Genomic DNA, 23,159 nt, shown 5'->3' with positions numbered 1-23,159 from the left:
GATTTCTCCAAATCTTACAGCTTCTATCTGCCTATCACCTACCTCAACTATCTAATATATCTATCTAATAGACGAAAGTATTTTGTATTTTTTTTAAAGCCAAGCTGGGATCATACATACTATTAAAAATACATACCCTTTGGTAAATATTCCCTTTTCCGTGCTTCAGATTTCAGTTTGTTTAATACCAACCCCTAAGTAGGTCTCTCAGTCCTAAGTTCTGTACTGGAGTACAAATTCCTTGGTTTCTTTCATTAAGGACACAGCAGGAGCTAGAAAAGGTGATGGTGTTGCCAGTGGGAGAAGAAACAACGGGCTCAGAGAAGCCCCATTAGCAAGGCTGGGGATCCAGGGGTAGCCTCCTGTAGAGTGAGGCTGCCCCTTACCTCCTGACTCTTTCCCAAACCCAGCAGCCTATTCTGTTGGGAAATTGATTCATTTCTTTATTCTCTCCCTCCTCTGAGCTCTGAAATCCTATGCGCTCGCTGTGGCACTTAGGGCCATGTAGCTTGAGAAATGAACATCTCCTCTCTTTATTTTTGCACTATAAATTCCTTGAGGACACAGGCCTGATTGTCCCTGGTACCGATCACAAGCACTGGCACAGAATAACTCAATAACATATTTTGAACAAACATCTACTTGTTCTTAATTGCATTCTGAGAACGTGCCAGCTTGTTCTTAAGAGGAGAGTTCAACCCCAGAGACACCCAGATAAACATCAAGGGATTCCAGGCAATCCCCACTCTGCACAAAATCCTGTACTCCTCATCTAAACCTCCGTGTTTTCCACTGGGAGGTTGAGAATCAGAGAAAAACACTTCCCTATCATGATTCCTGTCTCCAAGGCCCGGCTGCCACCATTCAACAGCCTGCTTGTGGCATTTACAGCTTCCGGGATGATGTGGCATCCTGACAGGTGCTAGGGGGCATGCCACAAGGCACAGGCAAAGGACTCTGTAGCCTATCATACCTCCTTTCCTCCAGAGCTGTGTGCTCCATGGGTTAAAGATTTACTTTTGTGTTTGGACTGACAACAAAGAACTCCACCATTAGTTGTATTTTAATTTTTTGTACTTTTAAATTTTTATATAATTGTGACCTTACAGAGAAATTGCAGAGCAGTATAAAGAAGTTCTATATACCTTTTACCCGAATCTACCGATTGCTAGCATTTCCTCTCAAATATATGTTCCTATCACATATACACATATCTGTATCTATTTCTGTATTTAGATTAATAACCATGGGTTCTTACTGATAACTTCAATTCCAAACCACCAATAAAGAGGTAATTCTAGTCTCCTTTTCCCTATTTTTAATTTTCTTCTCCAATAGTAAATAACCTCTCTCATTATTTTTTTTTTTTAGCGAGGAAGATTGGCCCTGAGCTAACATCTGTGCCAACCTTCCTCTTTTTTTATATGTGGGATGCCACCACAGCTTGATGAGCCATGTGTAGGTCCAGGCCCAGGGTCTGAACCCATAAACCCCAGGCTGCTGAAGTGGAGGGCATGAACCTAGCCACTACGCCACCAGGTTGGCCCCTCTCATTATCTTCAATATATTTTAATCATTTGCTCACCTCCACTATGCACAAACTAGCTCCAGAGTTGCTACCCCATACCACTGCGAAAAGCCAAACTACTAACCAGAGTTTACTATTTGTTTACACTTCTTTTTGTCTTTAGATTGAGAGTATATAGTTAAAATATTATGCTTACAGAAATATTCGTATGTCAAAAATCATCAAATTGTGCACTTTAAATATCTGTAGTTTAAGTCAACCTCAATAAAGCTGTGAAAAAATACTGTGATCAAGTTACTTGGGTTGGTCCCCCAGGAACCTTTCCAGGCAAGTTATCTTAAGACCTACAGTTAGGTTGATTTGTTTCTGTTTGTTTTCTATTTCAGAGTTCAACTTCCCTCTTTGTTAATTTTATCACATTTTTTGAATATGTAAAGCATTAACATGGTTCTAAAAGTCAAAACTACACACAGAGTTTTATTCAGAGAAGTGCGACCCCCTCCTCCTCCACTTGATTCCTGCTCACCCCCTGTAGGTAACTAAGCTCACTGGTTTCTGGCTTATCCTTCTTTTTTGTTTTCCTTCCAGAAATAAGCAGATGTATGTACATTTTTCTTATTTCCCCTTCTTTCATTTATGTATACTTGCTTGTGTTTTGCTTTTTTTTCATTTAACAATACATCCTCAAAGTCACTCCATATCAGTCTCATTTTTTTTTTTGGCAGCTATATAATATTCGATGTTTTCTTGTAACTCTTGCATGATTTCATATTTTACACTTAGGTCTCTGATGTAGTCGGAGTTTTTTCTCATGAATGGTGTGAAGTATGGATCTAATTTTATCTTTTTCCAAGTGGCTACCAGGTTGCCCCATTTATTAAAAAGTCGATTTTTTTCCTCCTGTGGTTTGAGATGCCACCTTTGTTATACAGTAAATTTCCATAGGTACTTGGGCCACATTGTTTTAATTATAGAGGTTTCCTAGAATATTTTAACATCTGGTGGGTGATCTTATTGGGGCTTTTCCTCTTCAGTGTTTTCCTAGCTATTCTTTTATGTTTCTTTTTCCCTGAGAACTTGAGTTATCAACTTGTCTAATTATAAATTTATAATTAACAAGGAGTGTAATTATAAATTAACATGGGGCATTTTCCCATTCGATCTGGTGTCTTTGGTGGCTTTTGTGTAGGAGTGTTTTAGTTTTCCTCATATAGGTTTTGCACATTTTTGTGTTAGATTTATACCTAATTATTTAATTTTCTTTGTTGCTATTGTAAATGGGATTTTCTCTACCATCATCTTTTAACTAATTATTGTTTGTATAAATGAAACTATTAACTTTTGTCTGTTCATTTATCATCATTTTGTCTGTTCATACTCTCATGACATTTGAAAATCAATGTAGGTCTTACTCGTTTCTAACTCTTAAGCCTCTTATGATTTCTCTTGTCTAACTGCATTAGCTGGTATCTTCAGTGTAATGTTAAATAATCACGGATAGAATGAGCATCCTCGCCATGTTCTCTGCCACTAGCTCTTAAAAGACCATTTATATATAAAATATTTTAAAGGACAGAAATAACTCTCCAATGTAACAAGTGTCTGGATATTTATCTGGCAAGATGAGAGTAAGGGCCTTCTTATGTCTAGTAACCAGAAAAAAAATTTTAGCAAAAAGGGTAAAAGCAAAAATTTGATTTTATAATAGTTCATTGAAAACACTTGTGCTGGGCCCCAGTTCTACCTTTTTTCTTTAAAGGACTCTTTAATAATGATTTTGCTCTTTATTCATTCATTCATCTGAGATTTTAGAGAAGGCCTGTAATACTCCAGACACTATCTTAGATTCCTCATTTAATTTTTACTACACCCATGTGAAGTAGATAGTATCCTTATTTTATAAAGGAGGAAACTGGGGTTTAGAGGTTAAATGACACAATTTACAAGAGTTGAACTGTGATTTTGAATCTGGGTCTCCTAGTTTGACTTTTTCTAAACTCATATATTTCTTTCTCAGGGAGTAGAAATGTAGAAGAGTAACAATTAGTAAATGTTTAGAAAGCAACTGTCTTAAACTGTCTTCCCTTCATTAAAGGTCACAATGCTATCTATAGTCAGTTACATCATTGTGGGCAGGCGTCTATGTCTCTTTAAGAGGGACCTGGGCATCACTAAGGGCAGTGATTTTGTTCTTCTCAGTTGTCATGAAAGATTTGAGAGAAATGTGCCTTACGGTATCAGGGATCCAAACAACAAAAAGTTTTCCAGATGATGATAAATAGAGCAAGTTATCCAGGACCTAGAGAGCACCTGACATAGAGTAAGCAATCAAATAACAATAATTAAAATTTATGATTTACTCCTTTTACATTCTTTACTTGTATTGACTGGTTTAATCCTCACAACAACCCTAAGAGCATTTTTTAAAACTGTCTGTAGAGATTTGAAAACTATGCATGAGTTGATTAACTTGCCAAAGATCATAAGCAATAAAGAAGCTGGAATTCTGTCTTCAGATTGTCGATGAAAATAATCCATAACCAATCTATAAATGAAAATTTGGGTGAGTTTATTCTGAGCTGAAATCTGAGGACCATGGCCCGGGGCCTTTCTTCCCGAAGGAAGAAAGGGCACCAAAGAAGTGAAGTATACAGAGTGGTTATATACCTCCATACAGGACGTTTCACATATGATTGAAATGTCCCTCCCACAATAGTCACAAGATTGCCCTGTCATCACAACGCTTGATGGACACAGCGGATAGTGGGTCTGCTATCTCAGAGGGCATAGCAGGAGGCAAGTCTATTGTCTCGAGCTGGGGGTGTCACAGGTGAGCGCAGCAATCAGTTTCTAGCGTAAGGAAAGATGCTTAATCCTTAAGGAGATGCCAACGTTGGGAGGGGGAGGGAAGTTGCACCTTTATTTCAAGGGCCTTCGCTCTTGCCATAGGGAATCTCTAAAGCAGATATACAATGCATGCTCAACAGCCACGGTCAGGCCCTTTTGGAAAGACAAGGTCAGGCTGAATTAGGTTTACACCAAATGGCTTCCTCATATTCTCCGATATATCCTATTGCTTGCCATTTTTATTCGTCAAGATCCCATGCCCTTAATCGCTACACTATTAGGTTAACACCAAATGGCTTCCTCATATTCTCCGATATATCCTATTGCTTGCCATTTTTATTCGTCAAGATCCCATGCCCTTAATCGCTACACTATAAATCTTTCAAATAAATGAAGTTTTGGGATCCTGAAAGACGAGTATTCAACCTCTTGAATGTAAATCTACCAGTATTACTTACCAAGTGTAAAGTTTTCTGTTACTTGATGTGGTGGGTAATCTTGCAATTGATAAAGGAAATGAAGAGGTCCCTCCACTCAAGAAAGGTGCTATGTTAAATCTAGGTGTTTTTGGTATTTCAACACACTGGACTGCTTGCAAAGAACGGCAAAGCGCAACGCAACTTTAAATGGAAACAGCTTCTAAGGGCACAGCGCTGAGCATATAATCTGCATATGGAAATGCACACAGGGTTATAGAACAGGACTGACGGTATACGACAAGCGATTATAAACACCAGGCCTGCAATGGGTGTGGAGGTCATCCAGTCCAACCATTTTCGTGCTGGATACTGAGGTCCACGGAGCTCAAGGCCTCAGTCACACAAAGCTGACACTTGGCTCACACTCACTGGCGCGCTTTTCACTGCCTCACGTAGCTAACAGAACACCTGTTTACATCTCCTCTCTCCTTTCGTGCCTGTTTGTGCAAAAGTAAACGGGCCTGGATCGCTTCACGCGCTTCACCATGTAACAGACAGAGTATGGGGCCCTGCCAGGCACCCGGCCAGCTCGAGGCGAAGTAACTAGCCAAGGTCAGAGGGCGCGCCACGTCCGCCCTTCAGAGTTCAGCACAGAAATCGGCGGCTCTTTCGCAACCATCCGCGTGGGCGATCAGACACCCGCCACCCGGATGACACAGCTCCCCGCCCAGCTCCGCGGTCTGCTTCTGGACGCGGGGTGAGCCCCGAGCCGCTGGGCCAAAGGGGTTACTAAGAGTCGCCGGCCCGCACCTCGCGCTACGACCTGGTGACGTCGCGGCTCCAAGCACCCGGCCCACGGCACCGTAGCCAAACTCCGGCCCCGCCCCTCCCGACCGGCGCAATGGACACCCCGCCCCGCCCGCTGGCGAGCCGTAGGGCGGGGCCGTCTGCTGACAGGACTGCCGGCGCTGCCCCCATTGGGCCAGAGAATGAGTGACGCTCACAGGCCCCGCCCCCGCCTCGTCGCCGAGCCTGCCTGGTCGCCAGAGCTCGCGGCGCTGACGTGTCGGGGCGGGCGGTGTCGGCTCCTCCCCGCGCGGGCAGCCACTCGTCGCGGCTGGAGAGGGGCGGGGTGGCCGGGGCCGGCGCTCCCCCCGGCCCAGCTCGCGGCCCGCCCCGCCGCCCCGGCCCCCCGGATGAGGGTATATATTCGGAGCGGGCGAGGGACGCTGATGAGTGGCCGCGCCGAAGAAGCCGAAGCCGGGCGGAGCTGCCATCGCGTCGAGGGAGGTGAGGGGCCCCTAGCCGGCTCGCTGGCTCCTTCCCCCGCCACCGCGAGGGGTCGGCGGGGCCCTGACCCGGGACGGCCTGGGGGCCGGCCCGCCACGCACGCCGACGTGGACCGCGGCGCACGTACGCGCACAGCGCCAGCAGCCTGGCCCCCGCGAGGAAACCGCCTGCACGCCCCGCCCCGCCCCGCGCCCCTCGCGGGCGTTTCTCTTGTCGGCGACCCTCTGGGAGTGTCTGACCTGGGGGTGGGATGAGGACTCCCCAGATGGGCCGGTGGCCTTTGAGAGCGGAAGATTTGGGGTGGATTCTGGAATGGGGTTTGTCAAGCTGTTGGGAGTGGGCCCGCACCTGGATGGGGGTAGGGGCCTTGAGGTTCTCAGGCTTGGGCCTCATGCATAGTTATGCCACGCTTGGGGGGCTTCCAGTGGGGGCGAGTCGTCGTTGGAACTGTCCGGTGGGAGCGGGTTGGGGTGTCTTGAACCTATGAGGAAAAGAATTGAGAGCGTTGACAACAAGGATTGGAGATACTTGTGGGGAACATGAGAATGGGACAAAACCTACTTGCCACTTTTTGTTCGTTCGAATAGTGGTAGTGGGAGAGGGTTGAAATTTCTGGGTTTCCCCTGGCTTGGCCGAGCAGAAGGATGGGATTGGAGGGCTGAGAGCACACGTGTGCTGAACATATGGCTTCTTGAAGATTTGATTAGGTTTGGCCCGACGCTGTGCTGTATTCATCTGTCTGTGGTTTATGGAATTTGAAATCCAGTAGTAGTGATTATGATAATATGTATATGTCATCATGTAGTGCTTTTAGTTTAAGGACTTTTAGGTGAAAGTCACTAGGGGTGGACCGGAGGGTTTGCAGGAGGCTGAAGGCAGTTTCTATTCCTTCTGTTAGTGAGTTAGCTCCCTCAGCTGGGACTAAGAAAGACTTCATAGGCTGTGCTGTCAGGCGTTTATAGGATTCAGTGGTTACGGCTCAACCCCAAGAGTATTTTTCAAAAGCTCTAAGAGGTTTACTTATTAATTTTTGGGTCATAGTATAGCAGCAGAGATAGGGGCAGGAAAGAGGCCAGAAAAGGAGGGGGAAAATACTGCATTTCTTATAATAAAGGTATATTTGATAATGGTGGATTATTACCCGGCTTGTCATTGTTTTTGACGCAGATGTATTAGGCTGTGGGCATATATCAAGTTCTGTTGTAATGTCTAGAGCAGATCAACTTTTTCAGACTTTGGTTGTCAAAATAAAAATCCTAGTCTAACTTTCCTGTTTACTACTGCTTACCATTACACACACGTGCACACCTCTTATCAGAATTAATGGGGAAAATGGTACTGTTTTTTGTGGCATGGAAGTGGTTCTATTTGCCTCAAAAATAGTCATAGATAAATAATTCTTGTCCAAAACTAAAGTATAGTTGTTATATTAGAAACGTTTACATGTTATTTAAATGAGGACATGTGACCGGTGGTCTAGGCCCAGGTACCACAGTTTAACCTGAGTGTCTTATTTGCATGAATCCATTTTCTCAAGCATCTGAAGGTGGATAGGTATCTAATGATTTGATTTATATCTTAAAGTGTTATATGTTTGCATGTGTATTTTAGTAGGCAGAGCACTCTCCACTCTCGACTCTCATTTGAGGGTGTGTGAGAAAGCCTGGTTGTATTATCTTCATGAGGAAGTGTATGCACTGGGAGTGAAATGGTTTGCATAGGGTCAAATATTAGCGAGGGACCAAGAACCAAGACTTCCTACTTTTCAGTTACCTGGTTCCCTGCTGATCCTCTCACTCTAGAATGATCCCTTAAATCTGGGCAAAAGCAGTAGTATAGATGAAACCTTAGGAAAGACCCCATTCCTTGGAAAATAGTTTAATACAAACTTATGTCTCTCCACTGTCTTTTTTTATATGATGTATTTTTTTCTTTTTTAAAGATTGGCACCTGAGCTAACATCTGTTGCCAATGTTTTTTTATTATTATTTATTTTTCTTCTCCCCAAAGCACCCCCAGTACACAGTTATACATTCTAGTTGTAGGTCCTTCTGGTTGTGCTGTGTGGGATGCTGCCTCACCGTGGCTTGATGAGTGGTGCTAGGTCCGTGCCCAGGATCCGAACTGGCAAAACCCTGGACCACCAAAGCGGAGCGCACGAACTCAACCACTCAGCCTCAGGGCCAGCCCCAAGATGTATTTTTTTTTTAATTCAAAAGTAATGGCATCATATCTCTTGAAACGTGTATGAATCAATAGAAGTGACTTTTAATACCCTAATGAGTGTCCAAGGCTCAGTCTCTTGACCTCTTTGCTTTTTTGTGTATCTACACTGCCTAGGGGAACCTCATTGAGTCCATAACTTAATATAATGTATGCTGATGACCTTGAAAGTTTTACATTTAGCTCCAGTATCACCTCTGAGCTCTAGACTACTACATTTTGCTGTCTTATAAGCATTTCTATTTGGATATCTAATAGGCATCTCAAATATAACATAACCAAAAGTGAAGTATTGATTCCCCCCACTCTCCACATATATCCCTAAATCTACTTCTGTCCTAGGCTCTCCCCACGTCGGTAAATGGGACCACCACTTGTAGTCATCTTTGCTTGATTCCTATCTTTCTCTCTCCACATTCAATCCATTCCCAGAGCTTGTAGGTCCACCTCAAGAATCCACCTTCACCACTTCTCTAAGCCCCTGTTATCTCTCATTTAGACTACATTGCAGTAGTTCCCTAACTGGTCTGCTTGCTTCCAGTTTTGCCTTCATTACAGTCTTTTTTGCCCCACACGATAGTGGAGTGAGCCTTTTAAAGCCTAAATCAGACCATGATACTCCCCTGCTCCAAATTCTCTGCTGGCTTCCCAAACCCCAGAGTCCTTCCCTTGACCACAAGGCCTTACTTGATCTGGTCTCTGCTCACTTCTCCAGCCTTCCTTCCAACCACTCTTTGCTTTGGTCACTCTGTTCCAGTCACATCAGCCTTCTTGCTCTTCCTTGAACATGCCAAGCACAATTCTGTCTTGGAACTACTGCACTTGCACCTTCCTCTGCCTAGAATGCTCCTCCCTAAGATAGTAACTGGGCTTGCCTCTCTCTTCATTGAGATATATTCTCAAATGTCTCAGAGGCCCTGCCTGACCATCTCATCTAAAATCCCTACCATCACCCCTCTTCTCTTTAGCCCTTTGTCCCTCTTTATTTCCCTTCATAGCACTTGTCTCATAGCACTGCCTGACATTTTATGTAATTGTCTGTCTTATACTGCAGTGTGGGCATGCACATCGTCACTTGGTTCATTGCTGTGTCTCAATCACCTAAATAGAGACTTGGCAGACAGTAATTGCTCATTAAATATTTGTTGAATGAATTAATGGCACATGAAAGTTAAATAGTTTTCCTTCTCAAATTGTCTGTTAATGCATCCTTGCATATTAAAAGGAAACTTTAGCAGTAACCTATTCATATATGTGAGAAGAGTGGTTGTGGGCCCATCATCTTTCAATCAACAGAAATAGCAACATTGATAAAAATTCAGCCTTAGTTATAGCCATTTGCCACCCATATCTCAACACTATGCCTTGTTCCTCGAATACATTTATTTACTTGAATTAGTTTTCATACTGTTCCCACTGACTGCATTTTCTCTTACTTGTATCCTTGGCAAATGTCTTTTCATCCTCTACTGCCCACCTCAAGTCGTAGCTCTCCTCATGTTCAGGAGGCTATATCTTAGTAGTCTGGAGCACAATTTCACTTCTCTAATAGTAGCTAGAAGCATTTAGAGAGGGCTTTCTGTGTGCCAGCTACTATTTCAAATGCTTTTCGTTGTACTGACTCATTAATCCTCTTAACCTTAGAGGTAAGTGCTGTGTTTCTCCTCATTTTATAGATGAGAAAATTTGAGGTACAGAAAGGTTAAATAGCTTGCTCAAGGTCACAAAATTAGGAGACAGTGGAGCTGGGATATGAACCCAGCCGGTCTGACTGCAGACTCCAAAGCTGGTTACTACCAAGTGAACTGCGTCTCTTTTTTTTGGCACCTGGCCTAACAACTGTTGCCAATCTTTTTTTTCCTGCTTTATCTCCCCAAACCACCCCCGTACACAGTTGTATGTCTTAGTTGCAGGTCCTTCTAATTGTGGGATGTGGGACGCCGCTTCACCGTGGCCTGACGAGCGGTGCCATGTCCGTGCCCGGGATCCGAACCCTGGGCCACCGCAGCGGGGCGCGCGAACTTAACCACTCGGCCACGGAGCCGGCCCCTGCGTCTCTTTTTAAGTGAGACCTCGGGTTGAATTGGGTTGAATTCTTAGTATTTCCTCTGCTTTTATGAGAGATGTTGTATAGTTGAAAGATCATAGGCATTAGAGTTAGGTTTATCTGGGTTAAAATTCCTGTTTTCCTACCTACTAGGTATGTAGTCTTGGGCAAGTCACGTATCCTCTTTTAGCCTCATTTTCTCATTGGTTGTAAGAATTACTTAATTTATGCCTCTGAACCTTGAGAGGAAAATTTTTTTATTCCCATTTTACAGATGAAGATACCAAAGTTCAAAGTGTCTGCTACTTGGGCCAAGCGATAGAGCCAGGAATAAAAGTCAGTTCTGTTTGATTCCCAAGCCCATAAAGATTCACTTCGAGCTAGTGTATGTGAGGTGGGCCTTTAAAGATGGGTGCGATTTCAGCAGATAGAAAGACTGAAGAAAGTACGGGGAGGTAGGGATGAAGGTCTCAGGTGACAGCAAGCTAGAACTGCGTCCCACACTTAATGAGGTTTCATTTTCATTTCATATGGAAGCCTTTATTTGGTTATGAATCATTGCTAACTCATAAAGTGTATTTATAGGTAGTATCATTCATTTCACACTTGAAGTATTCTATCCCTGAAGTAAAGCTAAGTAACAAATCAAACTAAAAGTTGGGAATATGTTATACTCAATCTTATGTGCTAATCTAATTTAAATTGATTTTATAAGAAGAATCATGAAGCCAGTCTGTCAGTTCAATTTTAGGGGGCATCTAATTAAAAGAAAAAACATCTAGAAGTTATGTGACTGTCTCTGTTGGATGATAATATCTTTCTCGAATTTATTTTTGAATGGACAGTAGTTAAAATTATTTCTAAGCAATTTCTGATTTGGATCAACATACCCAATATAGAATAAAAAGTAATAATGCTTTTTGAAGGGAAGTATTTACTCATCCTGTAGAGTTTCTCTCTGTGCGTCCTGTGCATTTTCTTTCTCGATTCTGTTGCCTTGTGGACTCATTTCTGCCAAGTGAGTCAGATATAAGAACATCAGTTGTGTTTATATTTCTGAATAAATAAAGTATGAATAACGTTTCCCTTTCTCTCTCTCTCGCCACCTGTCTCTTTTACACACACGCACACACACACATAGAGTCGTCTTTCTCTTGGGAGGCAGTATAACTTAATGGTTAAGAGCATGAATTTAGGAGTCAGGCTGTCAGGATTTGAATCCCAGTTCTATTGCTTTACTAGTTTGGGAGTTCTCTCTGTAGCTGAGTTTCTTCCTCTGTAAAGTAAGCCCAGTAACAGTTTTGAGGATTAAACGAACCAGTATCTATAAAGCAGTAAGAATTGTACTGCCACACAGTAAGTGACATGTGTTAGGTGCTATTATTGCCACCTCAGGGAGTCCTAGATGTGAGTTCTCTTGACTTGAGTTGGTAAATAGTGTTTGATATTTAATGGTCCTGATGAAGTAGATATTGTTAACCCCTGTTATTTACAGGTAAGGAAACTGAGGCCTGAGGAAATTAAGTAACTCAGCTGAACTCCAGACTTTTGCTTTGAATAGCTGTGTGTATTACCTTTCGCTATTCTTATAGGAGGAGAAGACAGTAGGCTGTTTCAGTTATAATGTGGTGACGGTTCTTTACAGTGACCCTCAGATTTATCCCTTTCACTCTTATTTCCCCTGTAGATAATCTGGTTCAGGCCTTTGGATTTCATACCTGCAGTTGTCTTTTAACAACGCTTCTAGTTGTTCCTCTTACAATCTATTTTTTGCCATTGGTCTTTCTTCTTGTCTCTCTACAGCATGGTGACACTGCCCATTTAATAATCTACTGTTGACTCTTCCTTGTTCTGTTAAGCTAAATTCCTCTGCTTAGTTTTCAAGGCTCTTCATGGTTTAGCCCTACTCTACGTCATTTCCAAACATTCTACGTAAAACTTCACCTTTCTTCCTGCTCTCCATCCCGTACACGCTTACTCCTCATGGCCGTCTGGCTCTGCTTGTTCCTAATCTTATCTATAGAATCTGCTCAACCCTTGAGGCATGGCTAGATCATGCTTCCTTTGTGAACTCTTTCTAAACAACACCTGTCTTCTCTTGCATTTATCTGTATTAGATGAGTGGATGAAATATTTCTTCGTTCTCTTGTTTTTTTAGTACTATGCACTTTAAAATTTTACCATATTATCACAGAATGCTCTTAAAAAACACTGTCTTTTCCATTGATTGTTATGTGTATTGCTTGTCCCTTTAGGGCTTAATTCTTTGTAAAGATAATAGACATCTTTTTATTGCTTGTCTGCAGAAGTCGCTATTGCAATAAAATGTATTTTTCGTGACTATAAGTGGTCCTGTGTTCTTGAATTTTGTTGTATTCTGAATACAACAGCGTTGTTTCCATCATTAGAGATAAAAGGAGAGCAGTTGAAATATTAAGCAGTCAGGTGTTCTTTCATCGGTAGCTTAGTGGTCAGAGGAATAACACAGACGCGACTAAATGTGATGGTTAAATGGTGTGGGCCCTGGAGTTCACATTCCCAGCTCTACCAGTTGGCCAGGTTGCTTTGCCTCTCTATGCCTCAGTCTCCTCAACTGTAAAGTAGTGGTAATACTAGTATCTATATCATAGAGTTGTTGAAAATTAAATGAGACCATGTAGGTCAAGTACTCAGTGCAGCGCCTGGCATGTAATGCTAATCAGTATCATCTTACAAGTTTGATCCCTTACAGATATTGTGACGGACAAGCAGAAGTTCATCTCCTTAATATCAAGTTCTTTAAATGTACTTATTTTTAGTAGGAAAAACTCCTCGGGTTTAGAGGTTAGACCATGACCTACTATTGATTCCTTTTCTCTTTTAGGTTTACAGGTACGGAAATTACACGCCTATTTTCACAAAGCTTGGCTACCAGAGCATTATGAATGTTAATGACCTCAGACTCAGGTTGTCCAAAGCTGGGCAAGAACACCTGCTGCAGTTCTGGAATGAACTGGAAGAAGCCCAACAGGTAGAACTTTATGCAGAGCTCCAGGGCATGAACTTTGAGGAGCTGAACTTCTTTTTCCAAAAGGCCATTGAAGGATTTAACCAGTCCTCTCAGCAAGAGAAGGTGGATGCACGAATGGAACCTGTCCCTCGAGAGGTGTTGGGCAGTGCCACTAGGGATCAGGATCAGCTCCAGGCCTGGGAAAGTGAAGGTACTCTCATGTGAATATTTGTTCTAAAGTTTGTTATGAGATAGACTAAAATTGTTGAAGTAACTGAATCATGTAATTGATGTTTGTCTCTCATACTACCTTACACATGGTGACCAATCAGAAAGTGACAGGTTGTGTAGCCAAGACCTCTGCTCTGTCTCTGGTTGCTGGTCCCTTCATTCTCTCTTCATTTCTGGCGCCTGATTCAAGGCTCTTCTCATTCAAGTCTTAATTTGCCTCTAGTCACTTTCCCTCCTCAATTTCTGTGCTTCTACTAGATTTCTCTTCCTGAAGCACAAGTTCAGTCTTTCAGTTTCTGTTGGCTTAATCTAAAAACCTTCCCTAACCTGGCCTATCCTTTGTTTCAAATCTTGTCTCCTATATTACTTTCCATTCCACCGCCCCACACATTTTAACTGGACCCAATAATTCACCTTCCTCTGAACACTGGATTGTGCCTTTCCTGCCTTTGCTCATGTTTATCCCTAGCTTGGTCTGGCCTTTGCCCCTTCTCTCTCAGGTGGCTCACCTTGTAAGGCTGTCTCCTGGGGTTGTGCAGTGCAGTGACTCTGCCACTTGGGGAACTTAGACTCATTCTTTAAGGTTCACCACACATACTGTTTGATCCACGCCTTTTGCTTCAGTGTTCTAAGCTGGAGTTATTTGTCCATGGTTTTCTTTAATAAAAGTTGTTTATGTTTGTCATCATCATAACATTGTAAACTCTTAAAGAACAGCCCACGTCCTAGTCCCAGTTGTCTGTGTTTGTCACAAAGCGTTTAGAACAGGGTTTTACAAGTTATAAGTTGGTCGATAAATGTTTGTTGAATTGCCCCAATGCTTTTTCTTCTGAAATGTATCCTAAAATCTGTCCCCAGTAACTAGTACTAATTAGTGCTTTTGAGAATGGCAGAGTAGCTCAATTGTAGCTTTTTTGCTGGAGTTTAGAGTTGTGGTTTTTATAATCTACTCATCTGTAAGTAAAAGGGACTAAACAGTTCAGCTTAGGTCCTTGAGTGTTGGTACATGCTCTTTGTCAAATCTGGACTGCATTTCTTCAACTGTAGAATCCACAGATGGGACTAATGCTTTTCTTTTCTTTTTAAAAGACAGCATTTCAAAAATAATATCAAAATAACAAATACTATGGAGAGATTGCCTGTAACCCCATCAAATCTGTTTTTATTTGCTTACATTGCCACCTAGCACTTGGTTACATACATACTTACTTTTATAGATGTGCAATAATATTTTACATATAACCTTATAGTCTCCCACACCATGGCTGTTTTTATTTTGTCTTCCACTCTTTGGCACTCCCTGCCCCCCCACAAAAAATGAAAGATGACCGCCATTATCAGTCTTCTGTATACCTCCCCATATCCTTCTCTGGGCTTACAGCTTTACTGATTTTCAGACTCCTTCCAAAGAGCCCTAGGGGTTCCACTGCTGGGGAAACTGTCTCCTGTAGGGAGGAGGGAACGGATACTGAACAGCTAGCTCTCCAGTCCCTTCCTCTCCCCACTGCAGGAGCAGTTGTCCCTGACCTCTTTTATGTATTTGATCTTCACATGCAGTTTTATTTAAAAGGAGTTGGTGATTAAGAAACTTTGAAAATAATTGGATGATCTTCAAGGAGGGCCCTTTCAGATCTAAAATGCTTGTTCGTGGCTAACCTAGCTTCATACTCAGAATAGGGCTCTGCCACGAAGCTGAGAGAGAGTGACTTCCAGGTGGATCCTTCTGAATGGAGAGCTTTAGTAACAGTGAGGCCTCTGCTAACTTGAGATTCAGTAATCCCCTCCTTCCCTGGGTTTCCAAACCAAAGCCGCACAGGCCTCTGCTTACTCTCTTGTATCCCAGATGCCTGTTTTTTCCCTTGAGATCCTATGGGAATGAAGCCTTAGAATTGACTCTTATGGAAAGCCAAAGATTTGACCTGGTATAATGGGGACCATGAGTAACAATCCACATTTCTTATAATTTGAGTCTTCTTTTTGACCTTTTTGTTGGAGTCTGTGGAACTTTAGTCTATTTATGACTTTTCATTTAAACTAAAATCCAGAACTATAATAAGCAAGTCTAGTATAAGAAAGTGCAATGCAAACTTCCTTTTGGCTTACTGTCAAGGGAACAATATTTATTTGTGGCTTAAACAGTAGGGGTGGAGAAGGAGACTTTGTAACTGACATTATATCCTTTCACTTAGCCAGAAACTGCCACGTGTGTGCAAAATTCTTAACAAAGTGAAGTTTCTGCAGTAGGTTATCAGAGGGAAGAGATTGCCATTGTGAAGATTATGATGCAGTTTCAGATAGTAGGAAGATCCTGATAATTATATCAAAGACAGTTCACCCCCCCACCCCCCAGGATGGGGGAAGTAAAAGCATGGTATGGTCATTTCTAAGTGTCTGGTGGGTACTGACATTATAATAGACGTTTGAGCACCTAGGGTGGTAAATTATTTCATAAGAATAAATACAAAAGTGACCACTGTGCTCCTTATTGAGGAGCGATCTGGTTTTAACTCTCCAAGTGTTCTGGCCAGGTGTAGAAAATGGAACGTAGAGGAGCAACTGAAAAATCTCTCTTATGAAACCAAGATCTTGAGGGAAGTAATTAGAAGCTTTGAGGAGAATATCATGTTAGTGAAGATACACGGGGAAAATATATTTTATATTTGCTCAATAAACCCCCTCGTTCTTTATTAAAAGAAATGTATGCTTATACTGAACATGAAACAGTCTTGCAGATTTATATTATAATAACAAATAAATATTCAGTATTAGTCTTTTTTGCCTATGAGAGATTTTTAAAATTGATCTTAATCTACCATATGGCACTGTGGTAGAAAAGTAAATGGATTGTTTAGGGGAAAATGTATTCATAACACTATCTCTGCCACATTTTCTGAAATTTAGTGCAGTGGTACTTATAAGAGATTTATTTTAAAGATTTTATTTTTTTCCTTTTTCTCCCCAAAGCCCCCTGGTACATAGTTGTATATTCTTTGTTGTGGGTCCTTCTAGTTGTGGCATGTGGGACGCTGCCTCAGTGTGGTTTTTGATGAGCAGTGCCATGTCCGCGCCCAGGATTCGAACCAATGAAACACTGGGCCGCCTGCATCGGAGCACGCAAACTCAACTCCTCGGCCACGGGGCCAGCCCCTAGATTTATTTTAAAAGTAACACATGCTTATCTTAGGGAAATTGGAGAATACTTAAAATTACAGACGAAAAAATACAAATCTCTACCATCCTACAGTCCAGAGATAATACTCACTAGTAATATTTTATAGTATTTTCTTACGTATTCACACACACTGGGATTATGTATAATTTTGAAGCCTGTGTAAGAATTTGTTATTATGAAAGATTTCAAGCATATTTTGAAACAGATATTTGGAGACAAAATACTATGATAAACTCTGACATATGCATTACCTTGATTAAATAATTATCAAAGTTTTGCTACTTTTGCTTCATCCATTCCCCCTTTTCTTTGCTATAGTGGTTTTTTTTGTTGGTTGTTTTTGCTGAGGAAGATTGGCCCTGAGCTAATATCTGTTGTCAGTCTTCTTCTTTTTGTATGTGAGTCACCACCACAGCATGGCCGCTGACAGACAAGTGGTGTAGGTGTGTGCCCGGGAACTAAACCCGGGCTACTGAGGCAGAGCATGATGAACTTGACCACTAGACCACTGGGGCTGGGCCTGTTGTAGTATTTTAAGGCAAATCTCGAATATCATTTGTTTTTACCCTCATATAGTTCAGGATGCATCTCTAAATATATGGACATTTTCTTACTACTCACAATACTATTATTATACCTAAAGAAATTCACAATAGTCCCCCAGTATCTATAGCTGGTTCAAATTGCGATTTCTCTTACTAGTCTGTTTTTGTGCTTAAAATTTTAGGGAAATAGTTAATCTATAAAATAATAGTTTCAGTTGTAAAATGTGATTAAATATTAAAGACTTAAAATATCTCCTCCGACTAACTTTCTTGGTCAGTCTTCCTTTATTTCCACCGGTTGAATAGGCTCTTTACCCCACTGTCACCTAGAGTGTTGGCAATTTAAATGGAAAGTTCTGGCAATACTTACTTCAAAAGCACCTGTGCTGTCTTCCTTGTTTCAGACACCTGCCCAAATCAAAGTGTACGAGAGGAACTAGTCCAAGCAGGAAGTCATTCAGGAAGTATTTGATCCGTGACACGTCACTGTAAACGCCTCTTTCTTACGTAAATATTATCAGGAAAAGTGCTCAGATCTGTAGGGCCTGCGGTGCAAGACTCTCCAAGGAGAGAGATATTCTCCAGCTCTGGAAACGGCTTGCTCTGGCTTGATTCTTTTTTTTTAACCTCTGCTTTGGCCTGTGTTAGGTGCCCTCTCTAGGAAAGTTATTAATTCTTGTGTCCTATAATGAAAAGATGGAAAGGATGATACAGTGATGTACTTTTCATGTTTTTTTCATATTTCTTCAGAAGTTGTTTTGGGATAGGAGAAGTTCCTAATTTCCTAAGTGTCACACGCATTAGGTACATTTATAATCTGTTACTGTTTTTCAGATAGGTGCCGTGCTGCCAATATAAAACTTATGTTATGCCAAATACAGTTTGAAATCATGTATTAATGCCATATAACTAAAAGGCTTACTGCATTTTATTGGCCCACTTAATTTCAAGCAGTATTTTATCAGTTATTATAAGACAGATACTAATTTATGCGTTACATACTTTGGATAAACCTTGCAGGTTTATTGTGGTAACACAGATGAAGTGGATGAGTTCTTCAGCCAGTGTACACACAATCTGATGCTGTTAACAACAGCTGTAGCCGCATTTAGTTCTTGAATTGCAGCTGGCCTAGAGTTGCAGCTTGGCATCTGGGGAGTGCTTTCTTTCCTCTTGTTTGTCTCTGCCCCTAAGTGAGATGCATAAGCAGGAAGAATTTAATGCAGAAACCTTTTACTGAAAATATATATGGGTGGTGTTATGGCTCATTGAAATAGTTGTGGCTAGATGGAGATGAGATGTAAATGGAGACTTGCCTGGAAATGTACACGTGGCAGGCATAATCTCAATGCTGCTCTTCAGACGTAGTGATCAGATGGGTTCTCAGCTCCATGGATGGAAGGAATTGAAGACAGTATGGCAGACAGGGACTTAGGAAACAAACATGTGCCACTTATTTGAATGAAGAATGAGGCCACTGAGCTGCTGGTTAGCAAGGCTTAAAAAGTGGAAAATTTGGAAAACGAATGAAGCAGTAGTGTGGGGAATAGATCCAAGGAAGAGAGAAGTTTATACAATGATATCTGGGTAACTGGTTAGAACCTCTGGACACACTATTTGATGTTGGATGGCCATCAGGTCAGCAGCTGAGACACAGTTGACTGGGAGTTTTACAGGTAACGTAGCTGAGGGAAATAACTTACCTTTGGGTCAAAGGTGAAAAGTAAGATGTCTTAAAGGGGCCAGCCTAGTGGCACAGTGGTTAAATGTGCACGTTACGCTTCAGCGGCCCAGGGTTTGATGTGTTGGATCCCGGGTGTGGACATGGTACCACTTGACAAGCCATGCTGTGGCAGGCGTCCCACATATGAGGTAGAGGAAGATGGGCACGGATGTTAGCTCAGGGCCAGTCTTCCTCAAAAAAAAAAAAAAATAGCTGTCTGGAAGGATGACTAGAGCCACATTAAAAGTAAAACAACTTAAAACACATGACCTATGAAGAAAGTAAATAGTACAAACAGAACAAAGGCCTCTGTGTCCAGATATTTATCAGGGACTTTTTTTCCCACTGAGAAAGATTCGCCCTGAGCTAACATCTGTTGCCAATCTTCCTCTTTTTTTTACTTTTTTTTTTGGTTGAGGAAGACCAGCCCTGAGCTAAGATCTGTGCCAGTCTTCTCTGTTTTGTATGTGGGACACCTCCGTGGCATGGCTAGTGAGTGGAGTAGGTCCGCATCCAGGATCTGAACCCATGGAACTTTAACCACTCGGCTGGGCCCTTTCTCGGGGACTTTTCTGAAGATATTTAGAAATATTTCTGATTCTAACACCTTTAGTGGTAGGTGAGGGTCCAGACAGGACGAAGCTATTTATCTGCAGTTCTAAAAGGGTACAAAACCTGTTTTGTAGCAAAAACTGACCTGAATTTATCCCTTGTAATGTGATTACAGGCTGCTGTCTCAGATCTGCTGGGGATATAACATAACATATGTGTATTATATTCTTTTTCTGAACTTCAAAGAGTTCTGCATTCTAAAACAAAGCTGACTTACAGGGTTAGGTAAGGGATTGTGGACCTATATTTTAAAATAATGCTTTTTGGGTGAATGACAGCAGAATTAAATGTATTCCCTAGAAACCATAGTTTCTTTGATAATGCAGGGAGTAATAAAATGTAAAACAGTTTTCAAAACTGCCTTCTAGTCTCTGCTCCCTCCAGATTACTTCATCTCAGTCTCTCTTTGTTGCATGGTGGTCATGGGGCTTGCTTAAGGCGGATACAGATCTGGAGTGCTGTTAGAAATGTCAGTGTTTGGCAAGTTTTGGAGAAGGTGGGCACTTTTCCATTCGTGTAGGGCGGGGGTAAGATAGGTTTCAAAAAGGCAGCACAACCTCTCATGAATTCACTGGAAAGGAGAAGAAGGGGCAAGAAAGAAATATGAAGGGAAGTGTACACCTCTCAAAATTATGATGCTGTAATGTGTCTGTGAAATGTTTGAGTGTGATAGGAGACTGCTGGGGGCCGTGGAGTGCCTGGTGAGTAGGCCCTGGAGTCAGGTTCTAATCCTTGTTCACCTTTACTAGCCATGTGACCTTGGGCAAGACCCTTAATTTCTCTGAGCCTATTATCTCTAAAATGGGGAAAATTATACCTACCTCTTAGATTACTTTGAGGTGTAATGTTCTCCCTGATTTTATTTTTTTTTAAACTCTGATAAGGTACAGTGAAATGCTTTGGAGAAAATAACAACATTCTGGTTTCGGGAAAAGGAGAAAGAGAGAAAATTAAGTCTCAGGTAGTTAAGGTCAGCTTCATATCAAAGGGGAAGATTATGGAAATATCTAATGTGCTTTTAAATTTTTTGATTGAAAACATAGCCACTGAATAATGTCCTTGGGCTGTGCATGTTTACTAATGAAGACAGGTGGTAGAGTCAGGACTGGGGACAGTTCTCACTTTATGATGGGTTTATTTAGAATATTTCTTTAAGTTCTTGACATACTAGTATCTTAGCTTTAGGAAAGCCTAATCTATCAAAAACACATGGAGCACAAAGTTAGTAAACTAGACAAACCCACATTACCTAAGGATATGAAAAAAATAGTAATAATTGATACTGGCCACCACTGCCCCCTCTGGGTTGGCTTGCAAATGTGAACAGTGGCCAGGTTTGTTCATAGAATTTCTGAGAATTTTAACGAAAGTATGAAATTCAGAAAACAGGAACAAAACCCATCAAGCATTGCCTTAGCCCATCTGACATTTTACAGCTTTTCCAGCTTCCCAGAGACCCAGTGTCCATGTTGCCTTTTCCCGCAAGCTGCTCTGCCTTGTGGTGCTGAGACTGTCTACCTTAGAGTGATGAGGTGGCCCTTAAAAATGCGATATGGCAAGATTTTGTTTTGTTTTTTTAAATCCAAACTGAGAGCCTCTGTCTTTTAATAGTATTTACAGTTTCATTTATTTGCATTTGGATCTTAAATCCATCTTGAATTTATTTTGATTCAAAGAATAGTATTTTTATTCAAGCATTATGTTTGGTTATTACTGCTGAATATTCAACTGGTGAAAACTGACTGGCTTCCAGACAGAAGTAAATCAGTAACGAAAAGACTGAGTTTTATGTCCTTCTGAACTGTTATAGATGGCCCATTAAAAAAAAAAGGCATTTAGTGGCTGGCCCCGTGGCCGAGTGGTTAAGTTTGCGTGCTCCACTGCCGGCGGCCCAGTGTTTCATTGGTTCGAATCCTGGGTGCGGACATGGCACTGCTCATCAAACCACGCTGAGGCAGCGTCCCACATGCCACAACTAGAAGGACCCACAACGAAGAATGTACAACTATGTACCAGGGGGCTTTGGGGAGAAAAAGGAAAAAATAAAAAATCTTAAAAAAAAAAAAAAAGGCATTTAATCAGTTTTATTGAAGTATAATTAAGTGCAATAAAATGCAGTGGTTTTTATGAGTTTTTAACAATTTATGCACCCATGTAACTACCACCACTGTCAAGATATAGAGCGTTTCCATCACCCCACAAAGTCTCCTGATGCCCTTTTGCAGGTAAATCCCTTAAGCTCATTCAGTTGAGTTGGTTTCCTGACGTCAGAACCTGGCTTCTTAACCATTACTGTTTTTCTAACTGAGGGTGTCTTTTATTTATGTTTGCTGGATGGTAGCTTGCCTGGTATGTTTTCATGCTCATTAATTAGTTATTTATTATTGATTTATGGGCTGGAGATGATTTAATAGCATCATCCTTCATCCTGAAGCCTAGGTCTTCTTTTATCCTGTCTTTTTCTTGACTTGGCACATCTAATAAGCAGTCAAGAACTTGTAAAACATTTGTAGCATCTCTTGTCTTTGCCTTCCAATGTTAGCGGGAAAAAATTTTTAGTTCATTAAAGTATATTAGTCATTGTTTGGTGTTTGATTGGGTTATATAAATTTAATTTTTTAATAATAAAAATGTTTTTGTGGGGCCAGCTCCGTGGCCGAATGGTTAAGTTTGCGCGCTCTGTTTTGGTGGCCCAGGGTTTCACCGGTTTGGATCCTGGGCGTGGACATGGCACCACTCATTAGGCTACGATGAGGTGGTGTCCCGCATAGCACAACCAGAGGCACTCATAACTAGAATGTACAACTATGTACTGGGGGGCTTTGGGGAGGAGGAGAAGAAGAAGAAAAAAAAAGACTGGCAACAGATGTTAGCTGAGGTTCCAATCTTAAGGAAAAAAAAATGTTTTTGTTAGCAAGATAGTCAAACATGATTCCATGTGGATTTCTTGTTCTTTACGCCTTATGCAGATAGGGTGACTCTTTGCTGCTACCTTTGAATATATAATCCTAAGTGTTGAATTATAGAGGTTTTATGATACAAGTGTTTTCTTTTCTAGGACTTTTCCAGATTTCTCAGAACAAAGTAGCAGTTCTTCTTCTAGCTGGTGGGCAGGGAACAAGACTCGGTGTTGCATATCCCAAGGGCATGTATGATGTTGGTTTGCCATCGCATAAGACACTTTTTCAGATTCAAGCAGAGCGTATCCTGAAGCTTCAACAGTTGGCTGAAAAATATCACGGCAACAAATGCATCATTCCATGGTAAGATATGTCTCGTTATGGGAGAGTGTCTGAACATATATTGGTTTATAACATTCAAAATCCATATATACTTTATTCATAAGCAGACATATTTCCTGTTATTACTGATTTTCTTGGGAGCTGTAATTTACTATATATGCTAAAAGTAATATGTATTATAGCTGGATAGACGATCGCCATAGCTTTAATGGGCAACATATACTCACCGCCAACTTTAACATCTCTACCTCAGTACCTTTGGATACTCAGTGGGTTCTCTCAGTCTAGAAA

The 23,159-nt window shown here is 41.5% G+C and overlaps 1 protein-coding gene across 10 annotated transcripts in view; it reads left to right on the top strand.

The window, feature by feature from the left end:
- Nucleotides 1-5,816: 5,816 nt before the first annotated feature.
- The window catches only part of UAP1 (UDP-N-acetylglucosamine pyrophosphorylase 1), a 34,858-nt gene continuing 17,515 nt past the window's right edge, over nucleotides 5,817-23,159 (top strand). For 2 of the 10 annotated variants that reach the window (XM_070266301.1, XM_070266299.1), the window contains exons 1-3: nucleotides 5,817-6,084; nucleotides 13,218-13,554; nucleotides 22,685-22,889. In XM_070266301.1, coding sequence (XP_070122402.1) covers nucleotides 13,275-13,554; nucleotides 22,685-22,889 — 485 coding nt within the window. In that variant the 5' untranslated portion in view covers nucleotides 5,817-6,084; nucleotides 13,218-13,274. 10 annotated transcript variants of the gene reach the window in all.

This window comes from Equus caballus, chromosome 5 (genome assembly GCF_041296265.1).
Source record: "Equus caballus isolate H_3958 breed thoroughbred chromosome 5, TB-T2T, whole genome shotgun sequence".
Lineage (NCBI taxonomy): Eukaryota > Metazoa > Chordata > Mammalia > Perissodactyla > Equidae > Equus > Equus caballus.
Note: the sequence above shows the minus strand (reverse complement) of the source record. Positions and strands in the feature narration are given on the sequence as shown.